This window comes from Ranitomeya variabilis, chromosome 4, assembly GCF_051348905.1.
Source record: "Ranitomeya variabilis isolate aRanVar5 chromosome 4, aRanVar5.hap1, whole genome shotgun sequence".
NCBI classification, from domain to species: domain Eukaryota; kingdom Metazoa; phylum Chordata; class Amphibia; order Anura; family Dendrobatidae; genus Ranitomeya; species Ranitomeya variabilis.
Genome location: NC_135235.1, coordinates 237,405,649 through 237,423,077, shown reverse-complemented (window position 1 = coordinate 237,423,077; position 17,429 = coordinate 237,405,649). Strand labels below are relative to the sequence as shown.

Here is a 17,429-nt window from a genome sequence, read left to right as displayed (position 1 = left end):
ATGAATGCTGGGTATGTTATGACTATGACACGTTTTGTAGCGGAGTTATAGAAATTAGATATAGGTTAGGGAAAAGTTAGTTAACTGAAGAGGTAGGAGGGACGAGGTGATCCAACCCCTTTCTGGGATGTTACAGGCTCCAGCTATAACTGTCTGCCCAGATCCCCAGCTCAGTCTTCTTGTCTTTTCCTGGAGAGCCCTGAGCACGTCCAATGAGCTGGGACGTATGGTTGCCTGCAATGCAATGAACTGAGAATATGTGAGTGTTATCTTTTCTCCTTTAATCCCCTTTATGTTATAATTACCTTGTACATATTTGCAATTGTCTCATTTGTAACATCTTTGTAAAATATTTTGATAAAGCACTGCCTACATTTTGTGGGGTATATTATTTCATGCCAGTTTTTTCTCCATGCTCTAAAAACGTACCCTAAGTCTTCTGAAGGGAAATTACGCTACTGTTTTGGGTTAGCTTCGGACCCGTTTAATCGAAGCTGATGGCAGTAATACCGTGTACTGTGCAGGCCTTTGGGTGTTGTAGCGACTGCGGCATTGATAATTATTGTTCCTGCCTGAGTGGGAGTAGTTTATCGCATCGCTGCAGCGTGCCCAATAGCCAGTACAAAGCAGGCAGCCTTTCTGGCGACTAATTACCCTAGGTGCAGTACCTAATCTGACCTGACAGTAAGGGGGGCGCCAGAGAGCTGCAAGTGTTAAGTGGAACTGTAAGCGGGATATACACAAATCCCGGCAGTTCATGGTATATTGAAGAGCAGTGGGATACCTAAAATAAGCCCCTGCTGTAAACTAAGAGGTCAATAGCCGTGTGTGTGTTTTTTCATCACATTGTGGCAGTGGAGGGATAACTAAGATAAGCCCCCCTGCACATGTGATAGCCGTCTGTTGGTCTAAAGTCACCCCAATCCGTGACATATTGGTGGCAGTGGTCAGGAATCCCTGTGGATTTCGTGACAAACTGCTGGCCGCGGCTAAGGGATCGTGACAGTGCCGGATTATTGGGAGGTTACGATCAGCACACAGGGGGGATGTTGGGGTTCCAGGAGGCGGGGGGCACCACTCTCCTGCCCCTCTAGATGAAATGCTCTCTGCTACCACGTAATTTGTGGTTATTGATGACCTTTATGTCTGGAGAGACCAGGACTATGAAAGCAAATGTAGACGCGGCTTCTAATTAAACATATTTTACTATCTGGCAGCCCATAGAGATTGGAGGAGGGAAGCGGACCCTCTTGTATTGGCACATATGCCTGTCACATGCTAAAATACTCTGCGCTGCTGTGAGCAGTCATGACCTGGCTGCTGAATGTACTCGAATATGTGGCGATATAGGGTGGGTGCTCAGTGGGGACTGTTTATGGGACTACCTCTACATAAATATTAGCGCCCCCTCCTGTCCATTATATTGCATGCACTGACTATGCTGATGATTGCAGGACTCCTATTTTGTGCATAGTACCAAGTTAGGGGCCCTTGTGCTTTCCTCCAGCCCTGAGGCCCTCTGTACTCCCTGCTCTGCCCCTCTGTACTCCCTGCTCTGCCCCTCTGTACTCCCTGCTCTGCCCCTCTGTACTCCCTGCTCTGCTCCTCTGTACTCCCTACTCTGCCCCTCTGTACTCCCTGCTCTGTCCCTCTGTACTCCCTGCTCTGCACCTCTACTCCCTGCTCTGCTCCTCTGTACTCCTGCTCTGCTCCTCTGTACTCCCTGCTCTGCTCCTCTGTGCTCCCTGCTCTGCACCTCTGTACTCCCTGCTCTGCACCTCTGTACTCCCAGCTCTGCACCTCTGTGCTCCCTGCTCTGCCCCTTTGTGCTCCCTGCTCTGCTCCTCTGTGCTCCCTGCTCTGCTCCTCTGTGCTCCCTGGTCTGTGCTCCCTGCTCTGCTCCTCTGTGCTCCCTGCTCTGCTCCTCTGTGCTCCCTGCTCTGCACCTCTGTACTCCCTGCTCTGCACCTCTGTACTCCCTGCTCTGCACCTCTGTACTCCCTGCTCTGCACCTCTGTGCTCCCTGCTCTGCCCCTCTGTGCTCCCTGCTCTGCTCCTCTGTGCTCCCTGCTCTGCTCCTCTGTGCTCCCTGCTCTGCTCCTCTGTACTCGGTGCTCTGCACCTATGTGCTCCCTGCTCTGCACCTCTATACTCCGTGCTCTGAACTTCTGTACTCCCTGCTCTGCTCCTCTGTACTCCCTGCTCTCACGGTGTCATTGCCGCGTCTCACGGTGTCCTCTCTCCTCAGGTGACGGATGGAGGAACCATCAAACAGAAGATTTTCACTTTCGATGCCATGTTCTCAACCAATTACTCTCACATGGAGAATTACCGCAAGAGAGAAGACCTCCTGTACCAGTCCACCGTGCGGTGAGTGCACACAGGCAGAGCGCACCGTCCTGGAGCAGATCTCGCTGTAAGGCTATGTTCACACGTTGCATTTTTGGTGCATTTTTTCCTGCAGGCAAAACCTGCCCTCTTGGCAGTAAACAAGCTGCTTACAAAAAGCAGGTTTTATGCTACGATCACATTTGCGTTGTGCAGCGCAGCGTCGGCAACGCATACACAACGCATGCAAAACGCATGCATAACGCTGCGTTTTGCGACGCATGCTTTGTGATTTTGGACGCCAAAAAAATGCAACTTGCTGCGTTCTCCGTGCCCTGACGCTTGCGTCAAAAAAGACGCAAGCGTCAAAAAACGCAAGACAACGCATGTCCATGCGCCCCCATGTTAAATATAGGGGCGCATGACGCATGCGTCACCGCAGCTGCGCCCGACGCTGCGCTGCACAACGCAAATGTGAACGTAGCAATACCGAGTTTTTTGCTGTGTTTTGTATCTTTGTTTATTCTGTTAAAGTTCAGTGCCCCCCAAAAAATCATGATGCAACTTCCTTAGGTATTTGCACCAAAAATGCAGCAATACCCGACACCCACGTTTTTGCATTTACTCATTGCTTTCTAAGGGTGAAAAAAAAGCTGAAAAAAACAGTGTGCATTGATATCTGAAATCTCATAGCGTTCCTTGGTACTGTAAGGGCTGTCCCACACGTCCAGATAATTCTGGTACCGGAATAAATCGGTACCGGAGTTATCCGTGTCCGTGTGCCTGGGAACTCACGTAGGCCATACGTGCGGCACACGTGTGCCGCCCGTATGGCGAGTGGGTACCACACGGAGCGTGTGGTACCCACGCGTGTGGTACCCTGCATCGCGCTGAAGCCGCGATTCATATGTTCCCTGCAGCAGCGTTTGCTGCAGAGAAAATATGAATAATAGTGTTTAAAATAAAGATCTATCTGTCCGCAGGCCCCCCACCCCCTGTGCGCCCCCCCGCTGTTCAGAAAATACTTACCCGCCTCCCTCGCTGCTTCCTGGTCTGGCCGCGGCTTCTAGTGTGTGCGGTCACGTGGGGCCGATCATTTACAGTCATGAATATGTGGCTCCACCTCCCATAGGGGTGGAGCCGACTATTCATGATTGTAAATGAGCGGCCCCACGTGACCGCATACAGTAGGAGGCGCGGGGCAGAGAGGAAGGAGTGACAGCCAACGTGGGAGCGGGTGAGTATTTTCAGGACAGCGGGGGGGCGCACAGGGGGTGGGGGGGCGGCGGACACATAGATCTTTATTTTAAACACTATTATTCATATTTTCTCTGCAGCAAACGCTGCTGCAGGGAACATGTGAATCGCGGCTTCAGCACCATGTGGGGGGGACAGCGCTTACTGTAGCGCTGTCTCCTGCACGCACACGGACCCCAGACGGAGAACGTCCGTGTGAGGTCCGTGTTTTACACGGACCCATTGACTCTATTGCGCTCCCACGAACACTGACATGTCTCCGTGTTTGGCACACGGAGACACGGTCCGCAAAAAATCAATGACATCTGAACAGATGCATTGATTTTTATGGGTCTACGTGTGTCAGTGTCTCCGGTACGTGAGGAAACTGTCACCTCACGTACCGGAGCCACTGACGTGTGAAACCGGCCTAAAATGCAGCAGAAATGCAACGTGTGAACATAGCCTTGGGTGGAGGATGACGTCGCCCCTGACTATTCACACTAAGCAGTAAGAGCTCGTCAGGAAGGGTTAATTCTGCTGCTTTTTCATTCACTAGACTTTGGTGTTCAGTTTTTTTCTTTTTATTGGGGTCTAATACTTATGCAGTTATTTATGGCTGCAATTAAAGGGGTTTTCTTGGCCACAATAATTTTTAACAAACACAATATTCTGTCAATTCGTAACATTGTGTAATATCCAAACTGTAAGGATTTGTCCGCTTCTCTGTCCCAGGGGTCGGCACGTGACCAGTTTCTCTGCCCCAGCGGTCGGCACGTGATCAGTTTCTCTGCCCCAGCGGTCGGCACGTGACCGGTTTCTCTGTCCCAGCGGTCGGCACGTGACCGGTTTCTCTGCCCCAGCGGTCGGCACGTGACGGGTTTCTCTGCCCCAGCGGTCGGCACGTGACCGGTTTCTCTGCCCCAGCGGTCGGCATGTGACCGGTTTCTCTGTCCCAGGGGTCGGCACGTGACCGGTTTTTCTTCCTACTCCTCTTATTGGTCATGTGACGCTCGTATGTCTGCAATGCGCGTCTTGGTGGTCCTATGACGAACCAAACCAGCAGATCCTAACAGTTAATATATTACACACTGTCGGGATTGGGCAGTCACTGCCATGATTTAGACCTGGCGCTGAAAACCCCTTTAAAGCCACCCTCTTCTTAAAGGGGTTGTTGAAATCAATGGTATAAAAAGTCCTCTGGCTGGTAATATCGTTCACATGGCTACAGCAGCTGCATCAGTGGTGATGTTTGCTGAGTGATTGGCTGCAGTGGTTGGGTGAATGTCATTGTTGTCCCACGACCATGCTGAGTGGAGCGTTATAATGAGGGAGTCCATGCCGCCATGTAATGTGGGGGAGGGGTGGTTGGCGTTTTCGCAGGGCGACGCGCAGATACAGGCGGCCATTGCTACCACCCCTCCACCAACAAGCGTCTCCCAAGGTCACAGGCGTCCGACTCCACCAGTGACGCCGTCTTCTGCGTGCCGGGACATTAGTATACTGAGTCGCAGTGAACCGTGGAGCGGAGGAGGATGAAAGGAAGATAAAAGTCTTTTTTGTGGCGGATCCTGAGGGTTCACAAAGATGATCAACCGGTGTGAGGCAAATTTTATCATTTCAAAGATAAAAATCCACTTCCTCCGTTCTCCGGAGCGATCCGGCGCCGTGTCATCACTGTGACTGCGTGTGATAAGCTCCGAGGTTGGCGGCGGCGCCATCCCACCAGAAGCCATCACTGGCAGCTCCTTATTCCCAGCTCATAAGGACTCAGCTCCGAAATCATCTCCTTAGAAAGGTCCAAGGACCTCCAGCAGCTGAGGGTCTGTGACAGTGTGTCCAGTGTGAACGATGCACAGAGAGCGTATGTTCAGATCAGGGGCCACATTGTCATGTCGAGTCTCTCCCCGGGGCCACAATAAAACGTGACATCTGAAGCTATAAACTACGAGCATAGATGGCTGCCGGTGACACCCACCGGGGTCTCCTAAAACTAGATGGGGGACCCTCCTACATGCAGGAAGCCACGCACAGGCAAGCATTACAGTCTGCAGACGGTCGGGGGCCACACGTGTGGCCCGCAGGTAGTGCACCCCTGGTCTAGGTGATTGTCTAGACTGGACACATTGTAGCACATACTCAGTTCAGATCAGCTGAAGGTTTGGTACAATGTATCTGCACAGGTCACTCCCATACCTACTTTAACTCCCGTTTTCGCCAATGTAACATTTCAAGTAAAATATGTCCGTCTGGATACATTGTAACAAACCCTCAGCTGTGTCATTATAAAGTCTTGAAAGTTGTGAAGATTTAATAGCAAGAGTTTTTTCAGATGCTTCATTATCCGTGTGCATGCTGGGAGTTGTAGTGTGGACTTGGCTGAAGCTCCGCAGGTTTTATGTCCATGACTCGGAATGCACAGATAATGGGAAATCCACAGTTACTGGAGGAAGAGACTGAATTACCGAGCAGTAAATGTTGCATTACGGCCCGGAGCGGCGGTGCCCGCAGCAGTGGCCCTACATGGGGGGACGGGAACATTTACATTTAAATGAAGATATTTAGATTTTGTTTCTTTCCAGCATAGAATGGAAACAGCAGGAGAGATGGAGGGAGGCCGAGGGGAGAGTGGGGGCAGAGGAAGATTGGGGGTCCCACCATAAGCTGTGCTGGAAGTATGAGATCTAGATAACCAGCAAAGAACAGGGGGGCTCCAATGGTGACCACTCCCCCAGACTCTTCATTGCTCCGCGCTATGGGGTACTGACTATTGACGGTGTGCACCGCGGAACATGTTACTGGTGATGAATGAGATGGATATATAGACGGAGCGTGTCCTCCAGCTCCACCACTAGCACATTACATACAATGTACTGGGGGCTGTTCTTTTCCTTGCATGCTGCCCATTTTTCACCCCCCATAGACATTTTTGGGTGTATGGCCGGCTCTCTGTATGGTCGGCTCCCCGTATGGTCGGCTCTCTGTATGGTCGGCTCCCCGTATGGCTGGCTCCCTGTATGGTCGGCTCTCTGTATGGTCGGCTCTCTGTATGGCCGGCTCCCTGTATGGCCGGCCCCCTGTATGGTCGGCTCTCTGTATGGTCGGCTCTCTGTATGGCCGGCTCCCTGTATGGTCGGCTCCCTGTATGGCCGGCTCTCTGTATGGCGGCTCCCCGTATGGCTGGCTCCCTGTATGGTCGGCTCCATGTATGACCGGCTCTCTGTATGGCTGGCTCTCTGTATGGCCGGCCCCCTGTATGGTCGGCTCCCTGTATGGTCGGCTCCATGTATGGTCGGCTCCCCGTATTGCTGGCTCCCTGTATGGCCGGCCCCCTGTATGGTCGGCTCCATGTATGGTCGGCTCCCTGTATGGCCGGCTCCATGTATGACCGGCTCTCTGTATGGCGGCTCCCCGTATGGCTGGCTCCCTGTATGGCCGGCTCCCTGTATGGCCGGCTCCCTGTATGGTCGGCTCCATGTATGGTCGGCTCCATGTATGGTCGGCTCCATGTATGGTCGGCTCCCTGTATGGTCGGCTCCATGTATGACCGGCTCTCTGTTTGGCGGCTCTCTGTATGTCTTTATGGCCGGCTCTCTGTATGGTCGGCTCTCTGTATAGTCGGCTCCCTGTATGGCCGGCTCTTTGTATGGTCGGCTCTCTGTATGGCCGGCTCTCTGTATGGCTGGCCCCCTGTATGGCCGGCTCTCTGTATGGCCGGCTCTGTGTATGGCCGGCTCTCTGTATGGTCGGCTCTCTGTATGGCCGGCTCTCTGTATGGTTGGCTCTCTGTATGGCCGGCCCCCTGTATGGCCGGCTCTCTGTATGTCCGACCCCCTGTATGGCCGGCTCTCTGTATGATCGGCTCTCTGTATGGCTGGCTCTCTGTATGGCCGGCTCCCTGTATGGCCGGCTCTCTGTATTGTCGGCTCTCTGTATGGCCGGCTCCCTGTATGGCCGGCTCCATGTATGGCCGGCCCCGTGTATGGCCGGCCCCGTGTATGGCCGGCCCCCTGTATGGCCGGCCCCCTGTATGGCCGGCCCCCTGTATGGCCGGCCCTCTGTATGGCCGGCTCTCTGTATGGCGGCGCTCTGTATGGCCGGCTCCCTGTATGGCCGGCTCTCTGTATGGCTGGCTCCCCATGTAGCCGGCTCTGTGTATGGCCGGCTCTCTGTATGGCCAGCTCCCCATATAGCCGCCCCCCTGTATGGCCGGCCCCCTGTATGGCGGCGCTCTGTATGGCCGGCTCCCTGTATGGCCGGCCCCCTGTATGGCCGGCCCCCTGTATGGCCGGCTCCCTGTATGGCCGGCTCTGTGTATTGCCGGCCCCCTGTATGGTCGGCCCCCTGTATGGCCAGCTCTCTGTATGGCCGGCTCTCTGTATGGCCGGCTCTCTGTATGGCCGGCTCTCTGTATGGCGGCGCTCTGTATGGCCGACTCTCTGTATGGCTGGCTCCCTGTATGGCCGGCTCCCTGTATGGCCGGCTCTCTGTATGGCCGGCTCTGTGTATTGCCGGCCCCCTATATGGTCGGCCCCCTGTATGGCCAGCTCTCTGTATGGCCGGCTCTCTGTATGGCCGGCTCTCTGCATGGCGGCGCTCTGTATGGCCGGCTCTCTGTATGGCCGGCTCCCTGTATGGCCGGCTCCCTGTATGGCCGGCTCCCTGTATGGACGGCTCTCTGTATGGCGGCGCTCTGTATGGCCGACTCTCTGTATGGCCGGCTCCCTGTATGGCCGGCTCCCTGTATGGCCGGCTCTCTGTATGGTCGGCTCTCAGTATGGCCGGTTCTCTGTATGGCCGGCTCTCTGTATGGCCGGCTCTCTGTATGGCCGACTCTCTGTATGGCCGACTCTCTGTATGGCCGGCTCCCTGTATGGCCGGCTCTCTGTATGGCCGGCTCTCTGTATGGCGGCGCTCTGTATGGCCGGGTCCCTGTATGGCCGGCTCTCTGTATGGCTGGCTCCCCATGTAGCCGGCTCTGTGTATGGCCGGCCCCCTGTATGGCCGGCTCTCTGTATAGCCAGCTCCCCATATAGCCGGCTCTGTGTATGGCCGCCCCCCTGTATGGCCGGCCCCCTGTATGGCCGGCTCTCTGTATGGCGGCGCTCTGTATGGCTGGCTCCCTGTATGGCCGGCCCCCTGTATGGCCGGCCCCCTGTATGGCCGGCTCCCTGTATGGCCGGCTCTGTGTATTGCCGGCCCCCTGTATGGTCGGCCCCCTGTATGGCCAGCTCTCTGTATGGCCGGCTCTCTGTATGGCCGGCTCTCTGTATGGCGGCGCTCTGTATGGCCGACTCTCTGTATGGCTGGCTCCCTGTGTGGCCGGCTCCCTGTATGGCCGGCTCTCTGTATGGCCGGCTCTGTGTATTGCCGGCCCCCTATATGGTCGGCCCCCTGTATGGCCAGCTCTCTGTATGGCCGGCTCTCTGTATGGCCGGCTCTCTGTATGGCGGCGCTCTGTATGGCCGGCTCTCTGTATGGCCGGCTCCCTGTATGGCCGGCTCCCTGTATGGCCGGCTCCCTGTATGGCCGGCTCTCTGTATGGCCGGCTCTCTGTATGGCCGGCTCTCTGTATGGCGGCGCTCTGTATGGCCGACTCTCTGTATGGCCGGCTCCCTGTATGGCCGGCTCCCTGTATGGCCGGCTCTCTGTATGGTCGGCTCTCAGTATGGCCGGTTCTCTGTATGGCCGGCTCTCTGTATGGCCGACTCTCTGTATGGCCGACTCTCTGTATGGCCGACTCTCTGTATGGCCGGCTCCCTGTATGGCCGGCTCTCTGTATGGCCGGCTCTCTGTATGGCGGCGCTCTGTATGGCCGGGTCCCTGTATGGCCGGCTCTCTGTATGGCTGGCTCCCCATGTAGCCGGCTCTGTGTATGGCCGGCCCCCTGTATGGCCGGCTCTCTGTATGGCCAGCTCCCCATATAGCCGGCTCTGTGTATGGCCGCCCCCCTGTATGGCCGGCCCCCTGTATGGCCGGCTCTCTGTATGGCGGCGCTCTGTATGGCTGGCTCCCTGTATGGCCGGCCCCCTGTATGGCCGGCCCCCTGTATGGCCGGCTCCCTGTATGGCCGGCTCTGTGTATTGCCGGCCCCCTGTATGGCCGGCTCTCTGTATGGCCGGCTCTCTGTATGGCGGCGCTCTGTATGGCCGGGTCCCTGTATGGCCGGCTCTCTGTATGGCTGGCTCCCCATGTAGCCGGCTCTGTGTATGGCCGCCCCCCTGTATGGCCGGCTCTCTGTATGGCGGCGCTCTGTATGGCTGGCTCCCTGTATGGCCGGCCCCCTGTATGGCCGGCCCCCTGTATGGCCGGCTCCCTGTATGGCCGGCTCTGTGTATTGCCGGCCCCCTGTATGGTCGGCCTCCTGTATGGCCAGCTCTCTGTATGGCCGGCTCTCTGTATGGCCGGCTCTCTGTATGGCGGCGCTCTGTAAGGCCGACTCTCTGTATGGCTGGCTCCCTGTATGGCCGGCTCCCTGTATGGCCGGCTCTCTGTATGGCCGGCTCTGTGTATTGCCGGCCCCCTATATGGTCGGCCCCCTGTATGGCCAGCTCTCTGTATGGCCGGCTCTCTGTATGGCCGGCTCTCTGTATGGCGGCGCTCTGTATGGCCGGCTCTCTGTATGGCCGGCTCCCTGTATGGCCGGCTCCCTGTATGGCCGGCTCTCTGTATGGCCGGCTCTCTGTATGGCCGGCTCTCTGTATGGCGGCGCTCTGTATGGCCGACTCTCTGTATGGCCGGCTCCCTGTATGGCCGGCTCCCTGTATGGCCGGCTCTCTGTATGGTCGGCTCTCAGTATGGCCGGTTCTCTGTATGGCCGGCTCTCTGTATGGCCGGCTCTCTGTATGGCCGACTCTCTGTATGGCCGACTCTCTGTATGGCCGGCTCCCTGTATGGCCGGCTCTCTGTATGGCCGGCTCTCTGTATGGTCGGCTCTCAGTATGGCCGGTTCTCTGTATGGCCGGCTCTCTGTATGGCCGGCTCTCTGTATGGCCGACTCTCTGTATGGCCGACTCTCTGTATGGCCGGCTCCCTGTATGGCCGGCTCTCTGTATGGCCGGCTCCCCATATAGCCGGCTCTGTGAATGGCCGGCCCCCTGTATGGCCGGCTCTCTGTATGGCCGGCTCTGTGTATTGCCGGCCCCCTGTATGGTCGGCCCCCTGTATGGCCAGCTCTCTGTATGGCCGGCTCTCTGTATGGCCGGCTCTCTGTGTGGCGGCGCTCTGTATGGCCGGCTCTCTGTATGGCCGGTTCTCTGTATGGCCGGCTCTCTGTATGGCCGGTTCTCTGTATGGTCGGCTCTCAGTATGGCCGGCTCTCTGTATGGCAGCGCTCTGTATGGCCGACTCTCTGTATGGCCGACTCTGTATGGCCGGCTCCCTGTATGGCCGGCTCTCTGTATGGCCGGCTCCCCATATAGCCGGCTCTGTGTATGGCCGGCCCCCTGTATGGCCGGCTCTCTGTATGGCCGGCTCCCCATATAGCCGGCTCTGTGTATGGCCGGCCCCCTGTATGGCCGGCTCTCTGTATGGCGGCGCTCTGTATGGCCGACTCTCTGTATGGCCGGCTCCCTGTATGGCCGGGGCTCCCTGTATGGCCGGCTCTCTGTATGGCCGGCTCTCTGTATGGCCGGCTCTCTGTATGGCAGCACTCTGTATGGCCGACTCTCTGTATGGCCGACTCTCTGTATGGCCGGCTCCCTGTATGGCCGGCTCTCTGTATGGCCGGCTCCCCATATAGCCGGCTCTGTGAATGGCCGGCCCCCTGTATGGCCGGCTCTCTGTATGGCCGGCTCTGTGTATTGCCGGCCCCCTGTATGGTCGGCCCCCTCTATGGCCAGCTCTCTGTATGGCCGGCTCTCTGTATGGCCGGCTCTCTGTATGGCGGCGCTCTGTATGGCCGGCTCTCTGTATGGCCGGTTCTCTGTATGGCCGGCTCTCTGTATGGCCGGTTCTCTGTATGGTCGGCTCTCAGTATGGCCGGCTCTCTGTATGGCAGTGCTCTGTATGGCCTACTCTCTGTATGGCCGACTCTCTGTATGGCCGGCTCCCTGTATGGCCGGCTCCCCATATAGCCGGCTCTGTGTATGGCCGGCCCCCTGTATGGCCGGCTCTCTGTATGGCGGCGCTCTGTATGGCCGGGTCCCTGTATGGCCGGCTCTCTGTATGGCTGGCTCCCCATGTAGCCGGCTCTGTGTATGGCCGGCCCCCTGTATGGCCGGCTCTCTGTATGGCCGGCTCCCCATATAGCCGGCTCTGTGTATGGCCGGCCCCCTGTATGGCCGGCTCTCTGTATGGCGGCGCTCTGTATGGCCGACTCTCTGTATGGCCGGCTCCCTGTATGGCTGGGGCTCCCTGTATGGCCGGCTCTCTGTATGGCCGGCTCTCTGTATGGCCAGCTCTCTGTATGGCAGCACTCTGTATGGCCGACTCTCTGTATGGCCGACTCTCTGTATGGCCGGCTCCCTGTATGGCCGGCTCTCTGTATGGCCGGCTCCCCATATAGCCGGCTCTGTGAATGGCCGGCCCCCTGTATGGCCGGCTCTCTGTATGGCCGGCTCTGTGTATTGCCGGCCCCCTGTATGGTCGGCCCCCTCTATGGCCAGCTCTCTGTATGGCCGGCTCTCTGTATGGCCGGCTCTCTGTATGGCGGCGCTCTGTATGGCCGGCTCTCTGTATGGCCGGTTCTCTGTATGGCCGGCTCTCTGTATGGCCGGTTCTCTGTATGGTCGGCTCTCAGTATGGCCGGCTCTCTGTATGGCAGTGCTCTGTATGGCCGACTCTCTGTATGGCCGACTCTCTGTATGGCCGGCTCCCTGTATGGCCGGCTCCCCATATAGCCGGCTCTGTGTATGGCCGGCCCCCTGTATGGCCGGCTCTCTGTATGGCCGGCTCCCCATATAGCCGGCTCTGTGTATGGCCGGCCCCCTGTATGGCCGGCTCTCTGTATGGCGGCGCTCTGTATGGCCGACTCTCTGTATGGCCGGCTCCCTGTATGGCCGGCTCCCCATATAGCCGGCTCTGTGTATGGCCGGCCCCCTGTATGGCCGGCTCTCTGTATGGCCGGCTCCCCATATAGCCGGCTCTGTGTATGGCCGGCCCCCTGTATGGCCGGCTCTCTGTATGGCGGCGCTCTGTATGGCCGACTCTCTGTATGGCCGGCTCTCTGTATGGCGGCGCTCTGTATGGCAGACTCTCTGTATGGCTGGCTCCCTGTATGGCTGGCTCCCTGTATGGCCAGCTCTCTGTATGGCCGGCTCTCTGTATGGCCGGCTCTCTGTATGGCGGCGCTCTGCATGGCCGGCTCTCTGTATGGCCAGCTCCCTGTATGGCCGGCTCCCTGTATGGCCGGCTCTCTGTATGGCCGGCTCCCTGTATGGCTGGCTCCCTGTATGGCCGGCTCTCTGTATGGCCGGCTCTCTGTATGGCCGGCTCTCTGTATGGCGGCGCTCTGTATGGCCGACTCTCTGTATGGCCGGCTCCCTTTATGGCCGGCTCCCTGTATGGCCGGCTCTCTGTATGGCCGGCTCTCTGTATGGCCGGCTCTCTGTATGGCCGGCTCTCTGTATGGCAGCGCTCTGTATGGCAGCGCTCTGTATGGCCGACTCTCTGTATGGCCGACTCTCTGTATGGCCGGCTCCCTGTATGGCCGGCTCTCTGTATGGTCGGCTCTCTGTACGGCCGACTCTCTGTATGGTCGGCTCTCTGTATGGCCGGCTCTCTGTATGGTCGGCTCTCTGTACGGCCGGCTCTCTGTACGGTCGGCTCTCTGTACGGTCGGCTCTCTGTACGGCCGTCTCTCTGTACGGCCGGCTCTCTGTATGGCCGGCTCTCTGTATGGCCGGCTCTCTGTTTGGTCGTCTCTCTGTATGGCCGGCTCTGTGTATGGCCGGCTCTGTGTATGGCCGGCCCCCTGTATGACCGGGCCCCCTGTATGGCCGGGCCCCCTGTATGGTCTGCTCTCTGTATGGCCGGCTCTCTGTACGGTCGGCTCTCTGTACGGTCGGCTCTCTGTATGGCCGGCCCCCTGTATGGCCGGCTCTCTGTATGGCCGGCTCTCTGTTTGGTCGTCTCTCTGTATGGCCGGCTCTGTGTATGGCCGGCTCTGTGTATGGCCGGCCCCCTGTATGGCCGGCCCCCTGTATGGCCGGCTCTCTGTATGGCCGGGCCCCCTGTATGGTCTGCTCTCTGTATGGCCGGCTCTCTGTACGGTCGGCTCTCTGTACGGTCGGCTCTCTGTACGGCCGGCTCTCTGTATGGCCGGCTCCCTGTATGGCCGGCTCTCAGTATGGCCGCCTCCCTGTATGACCGGCTCCCTGTATGGCCGGCTCTCTGTATGGCCAGCTCTCAGTATGGCCGGCTCTCTGTATCGTCGGCTCTCTGTATCGTCGGCTCCCTGTATGGCCGGCTCTCTGTATCGTCGGCTCTCTGTATCGTCGGCTCCCTGTATGGCCGGCTCTCTGTATGGCCGGCTCTCAGTATGGCCGGCTCTCTGTATGGTCGGCTCCCTGTATGGCCGGCTGTCTGTATGGCCGGCTCTCAGTATGGTCGGCTCTCAGCATGGTCGGCTCTCTGTATGGTCGGCTCTCAGTATGTCCGGCTTTCTGTATGGCCGGCTCCCTGTATGGCCGGCTCTCAGTATGGTCGGCTCTCTGTATGGCCGGCTCTCAGTATGGCCGGCTCCCTGTATCGTCGGCTCCCGGTATGGTCGGCTCTCTGTATGGTCGGCTCTCAGTATGGTCGGCTCTCTGTATGGCCGGCTCTCTGTATGGCCGGCTCTCTGTATGGCCGGCTCCCTGTATGGCCGGCTCCCTGTATGGCCGGCTCTCAGTAAGGTCGGCTCTCAGTATGGTCGGCTCTCTGCATGGTCGGCTCTCTGTATGGCCGGCTCTCAGTATGGCCGGCTCCCTGTATGGCCGGCTCTCGGTATGGCCGACTCTCGGTATGGCCGGCTCCCTGTATGGCCGGCTCCCTGTATGTCTGTATGGTTCCATATTGCGGTGGCACGGTCGACCTATATAACCGAGGACTCGTTAGTGGTTTACCTGTCACCACCTGTCTGTATCGATCAGTAATACGTGTCGGCCTGCGGGCACGCTCCGGGGGGCTCTGGTCAGCAGCCACTGTCAGCAGGCACTGTGCACCGGAGCAGGATCAGCCACAGTGACCCACTTACCACTCACATAAATACTTAGCTGTGGGAATAGGAGCGCAGCTCCGGCCGCCTCTAATCTGGGACATGCCCGGGTCGAGCGCGCTCAGCCGGTCGCCCCCTCCCTCCACAGAGCCCTCAATCTCCAGCACAAATCACATTATCGCAGCCAAATGTACAGACCTGGCTCAGCGAGAACAGTGAGGAGTGGAGGCCAGCAGGGGGCGTCATCCCGCACTGTGTCCATGCAGAGCACAAAGACCCCCATACAACAGCTGAGAGCTCAAGGAGTAAAGGGGACAGGGGGAAGAAGCAACAGGATCAGCTGCTGCACAACCTCTTTTTCATTCCAAAGTTTTACATTCATCGATTGACATGCTGCATGGCTATACTGTGTAAGGTGCAGCTGCCTAGGGGCCTCTCAGAAGAGACAGAGGATGGAGCGGCCCATCTTCCTCTCCTGTGGCTATGGGGGTCGAACTCTGGGCCCCGCAGCTCTGGGCGGAGTGTTATGTAGTGCCCCTGTATGTACTACCCTGTGGATGTAATACCCCCGCTGCTGCAGAACCTCTTTTAGAAGAACTGTGTCTTCCATATGTATTTCACTATATGTGATTGTTTCTATTTCTAGGATCTCTCGTGTTTTTCACGTCCAGTTAATTAGATGGTTGTGCATTATTAATTGTGCTGTCTGGTTGTTACAATGTATCGGCACGCTCCTCTGGATTACCCGCCTTATCAGGTGCCGAGCAGATGTAAACACGCTATTAAATCAGATTAAAGACCCAAAGGTCACTGCTGTCTCCATTTAAAATGTGATATTACATCCAGGCGGCTTATACGAGGAGGACGGTATATCCCTGCCGGGATCATTCCGACCATTTTCAGCCGGGGATGGGAGTTATTGATCTCTGCACGATCACTGCCGAGGTGCACAACGTGCACAAACGCGCAAGAAAAAGCAAAGTGGAGAAAGCCTCTGCACTCCCCCGCAGTTCAAGTGGTATTTATCTACCTTCAGTGGACTTACCTCCCGATGCGGCCCATCTCGACAGCCCTACGGGGTGAGGCCCATCACGGCGGTGCAGCAAGTATCTGCAGCCCTCCGGATGTGGCCAGTCTCTACAGCCCTCCAGGGTACGGTTGGTCTCTGCAGCCCTTTGGGGTGTGGCCAATCTCTGCATCCCTCCAGGCTGTGGCTTGTCTCTGCAGCCCTCCGGGGTGTGGCTGGTCTCTGCAGCCCTCTGGGGTGTGGCCGGTCTCTGCAGCCCTCAGGAATGTGGCTGATCTCTGCATCCCTCCAGGCTGTGGCTTGTCTCTTCAGCCCTCCGGGGTGTGGCTGGTCTCTGCTGCCCTCCGGGGTGTGGCCCGTCTCTGCAGCCCTCTAGGGTGTGGCTGGTCTCTGCAGCCCTCTGGGGTGTGGCTGGTCTCTACTGCCCTCCGGGGTGTGGCCCGTCTCTGCATCCCTCCAGGGTGTGGCTGATCTCTGCATCCCTCCAGGCTGTGGCTTGTCTCTGCAGCCCTCCGGGGTGTGACTGGTCTCTGCAGCCCTTCGGGGTGTGGTCGGTCTCTGCAGCCTTCCGGGGTGTGGCTGGTCTCTGCATCCCTCCAGGCTGTGGCTTGTCTCTGCAGCCCTCCTTGGTGTGACTGGTCTCTGCAGCCCTCCGGGGTGTGGTCGGTCTCTGCAGCCTTCCGGGGTGTGGCTGGTCACTGCATCCCTCCAGACTGTGGCTTGTCTCTGCAGCCCTCTGGGGTGTGGCTGGTCTCTGCAGCCCTCCAGGCTGTGGCTTGTCTCTGCAGCCCTCCGGTGTGTGGCCCATCTCTGCAGCCCTTCAGGCTGCAGCTTGTCTCTGCAGCCCTCCGGGGTGTGGCCCATCTCTGCAGCCCTCCGGGGTGTGGCTGGTCTCTGCAGCCCTCCAGGCTGCGGCTTGTCTCTGCAGCCCTCCGGGGTGTGGCTGGTCTCTGCAGTCCTCTGGGGTGTGGCTGGTCTGTGCAGCCCTCCGGGGTGTGGCCCATCTCTGCAGCCGTCCGGGGTGTGGCTGGTCTCTGCAGTCCTCCGGGGTGCGGCTGGTCTGTGCAGCCCTCCGGGGTGTGGCTCATCTTTGCAGCCTTCCAGCATACACAGAGTTATACGCAGAGTTATATATGCAGGGTGCACGTGCAGATATGGATGGATGTGGGACAATACGTCCCCTCACATTCCTAGCAGGCAGCGTTCGTGCCTTTATCCAGCGATGCACCGGAATCAGGAGCTTGTGAATATTTGATGGAATTATGCAAACCACAGGCCAGAGGCTGCGGAGGGAGAGAAGAGGCGCACGAGCCAAGTGGCAGCTGCTAAGCTCCTTTAATAACTGATCTCAATAATGTATAATCTGGTTTTCCTTCTGCACGTCGCTCACCGCTCGGCTAACAAGTTTTATATCTCATAGCAGTCACTGAGCACAGTCCTTCTGGATATAATGGAGACGGAGTATGATCACCCCCATCCTCCTCCACCGCCTCTATAGGTGTCTGAATGTAATCAATGCAGTGCAACACATGGCCGGATGAGAATATGGGTATAATACACCGCTCTCCCGAGTCACATCATGTACCAGGCCCGAGAATAGAAGGCAGCAGAATAGCGAGTACAGCTCTGGAGTACAGAATAAGTAATATATGTACACAGTGACTGCACCAGCAGAATAGTGAGTGCAGCTCTGGGGTATAA

General features: G+C 57.7%; 1 protein-coding gene across 4 annotated transcripts in view; it reads left to right on the top strand.

Annotated features, from left to right (window-relative positions):
- Positions 1-17,429, top strand: part of IGSF21 (immunoglobin superfamily member 21) — a 552,595-nt gene that overhangs the window by 250,717 nt on the left and 284,449 nt on the right. For all 4 annotated transcript variants that reach the window (XM_077260347.1, XM_077260348.1, XM_077260350.1 and 1 more), the window contains one exon: positions 2,249-2,370. In XM_077260347.1, coding sequence (XP_077116462.1) covers positions 2,249-2,370 — 122 coding nt within the window. The remainder of the gene's footprint in view (positions 1-2,248; positions 2,371-17,429) is intronic.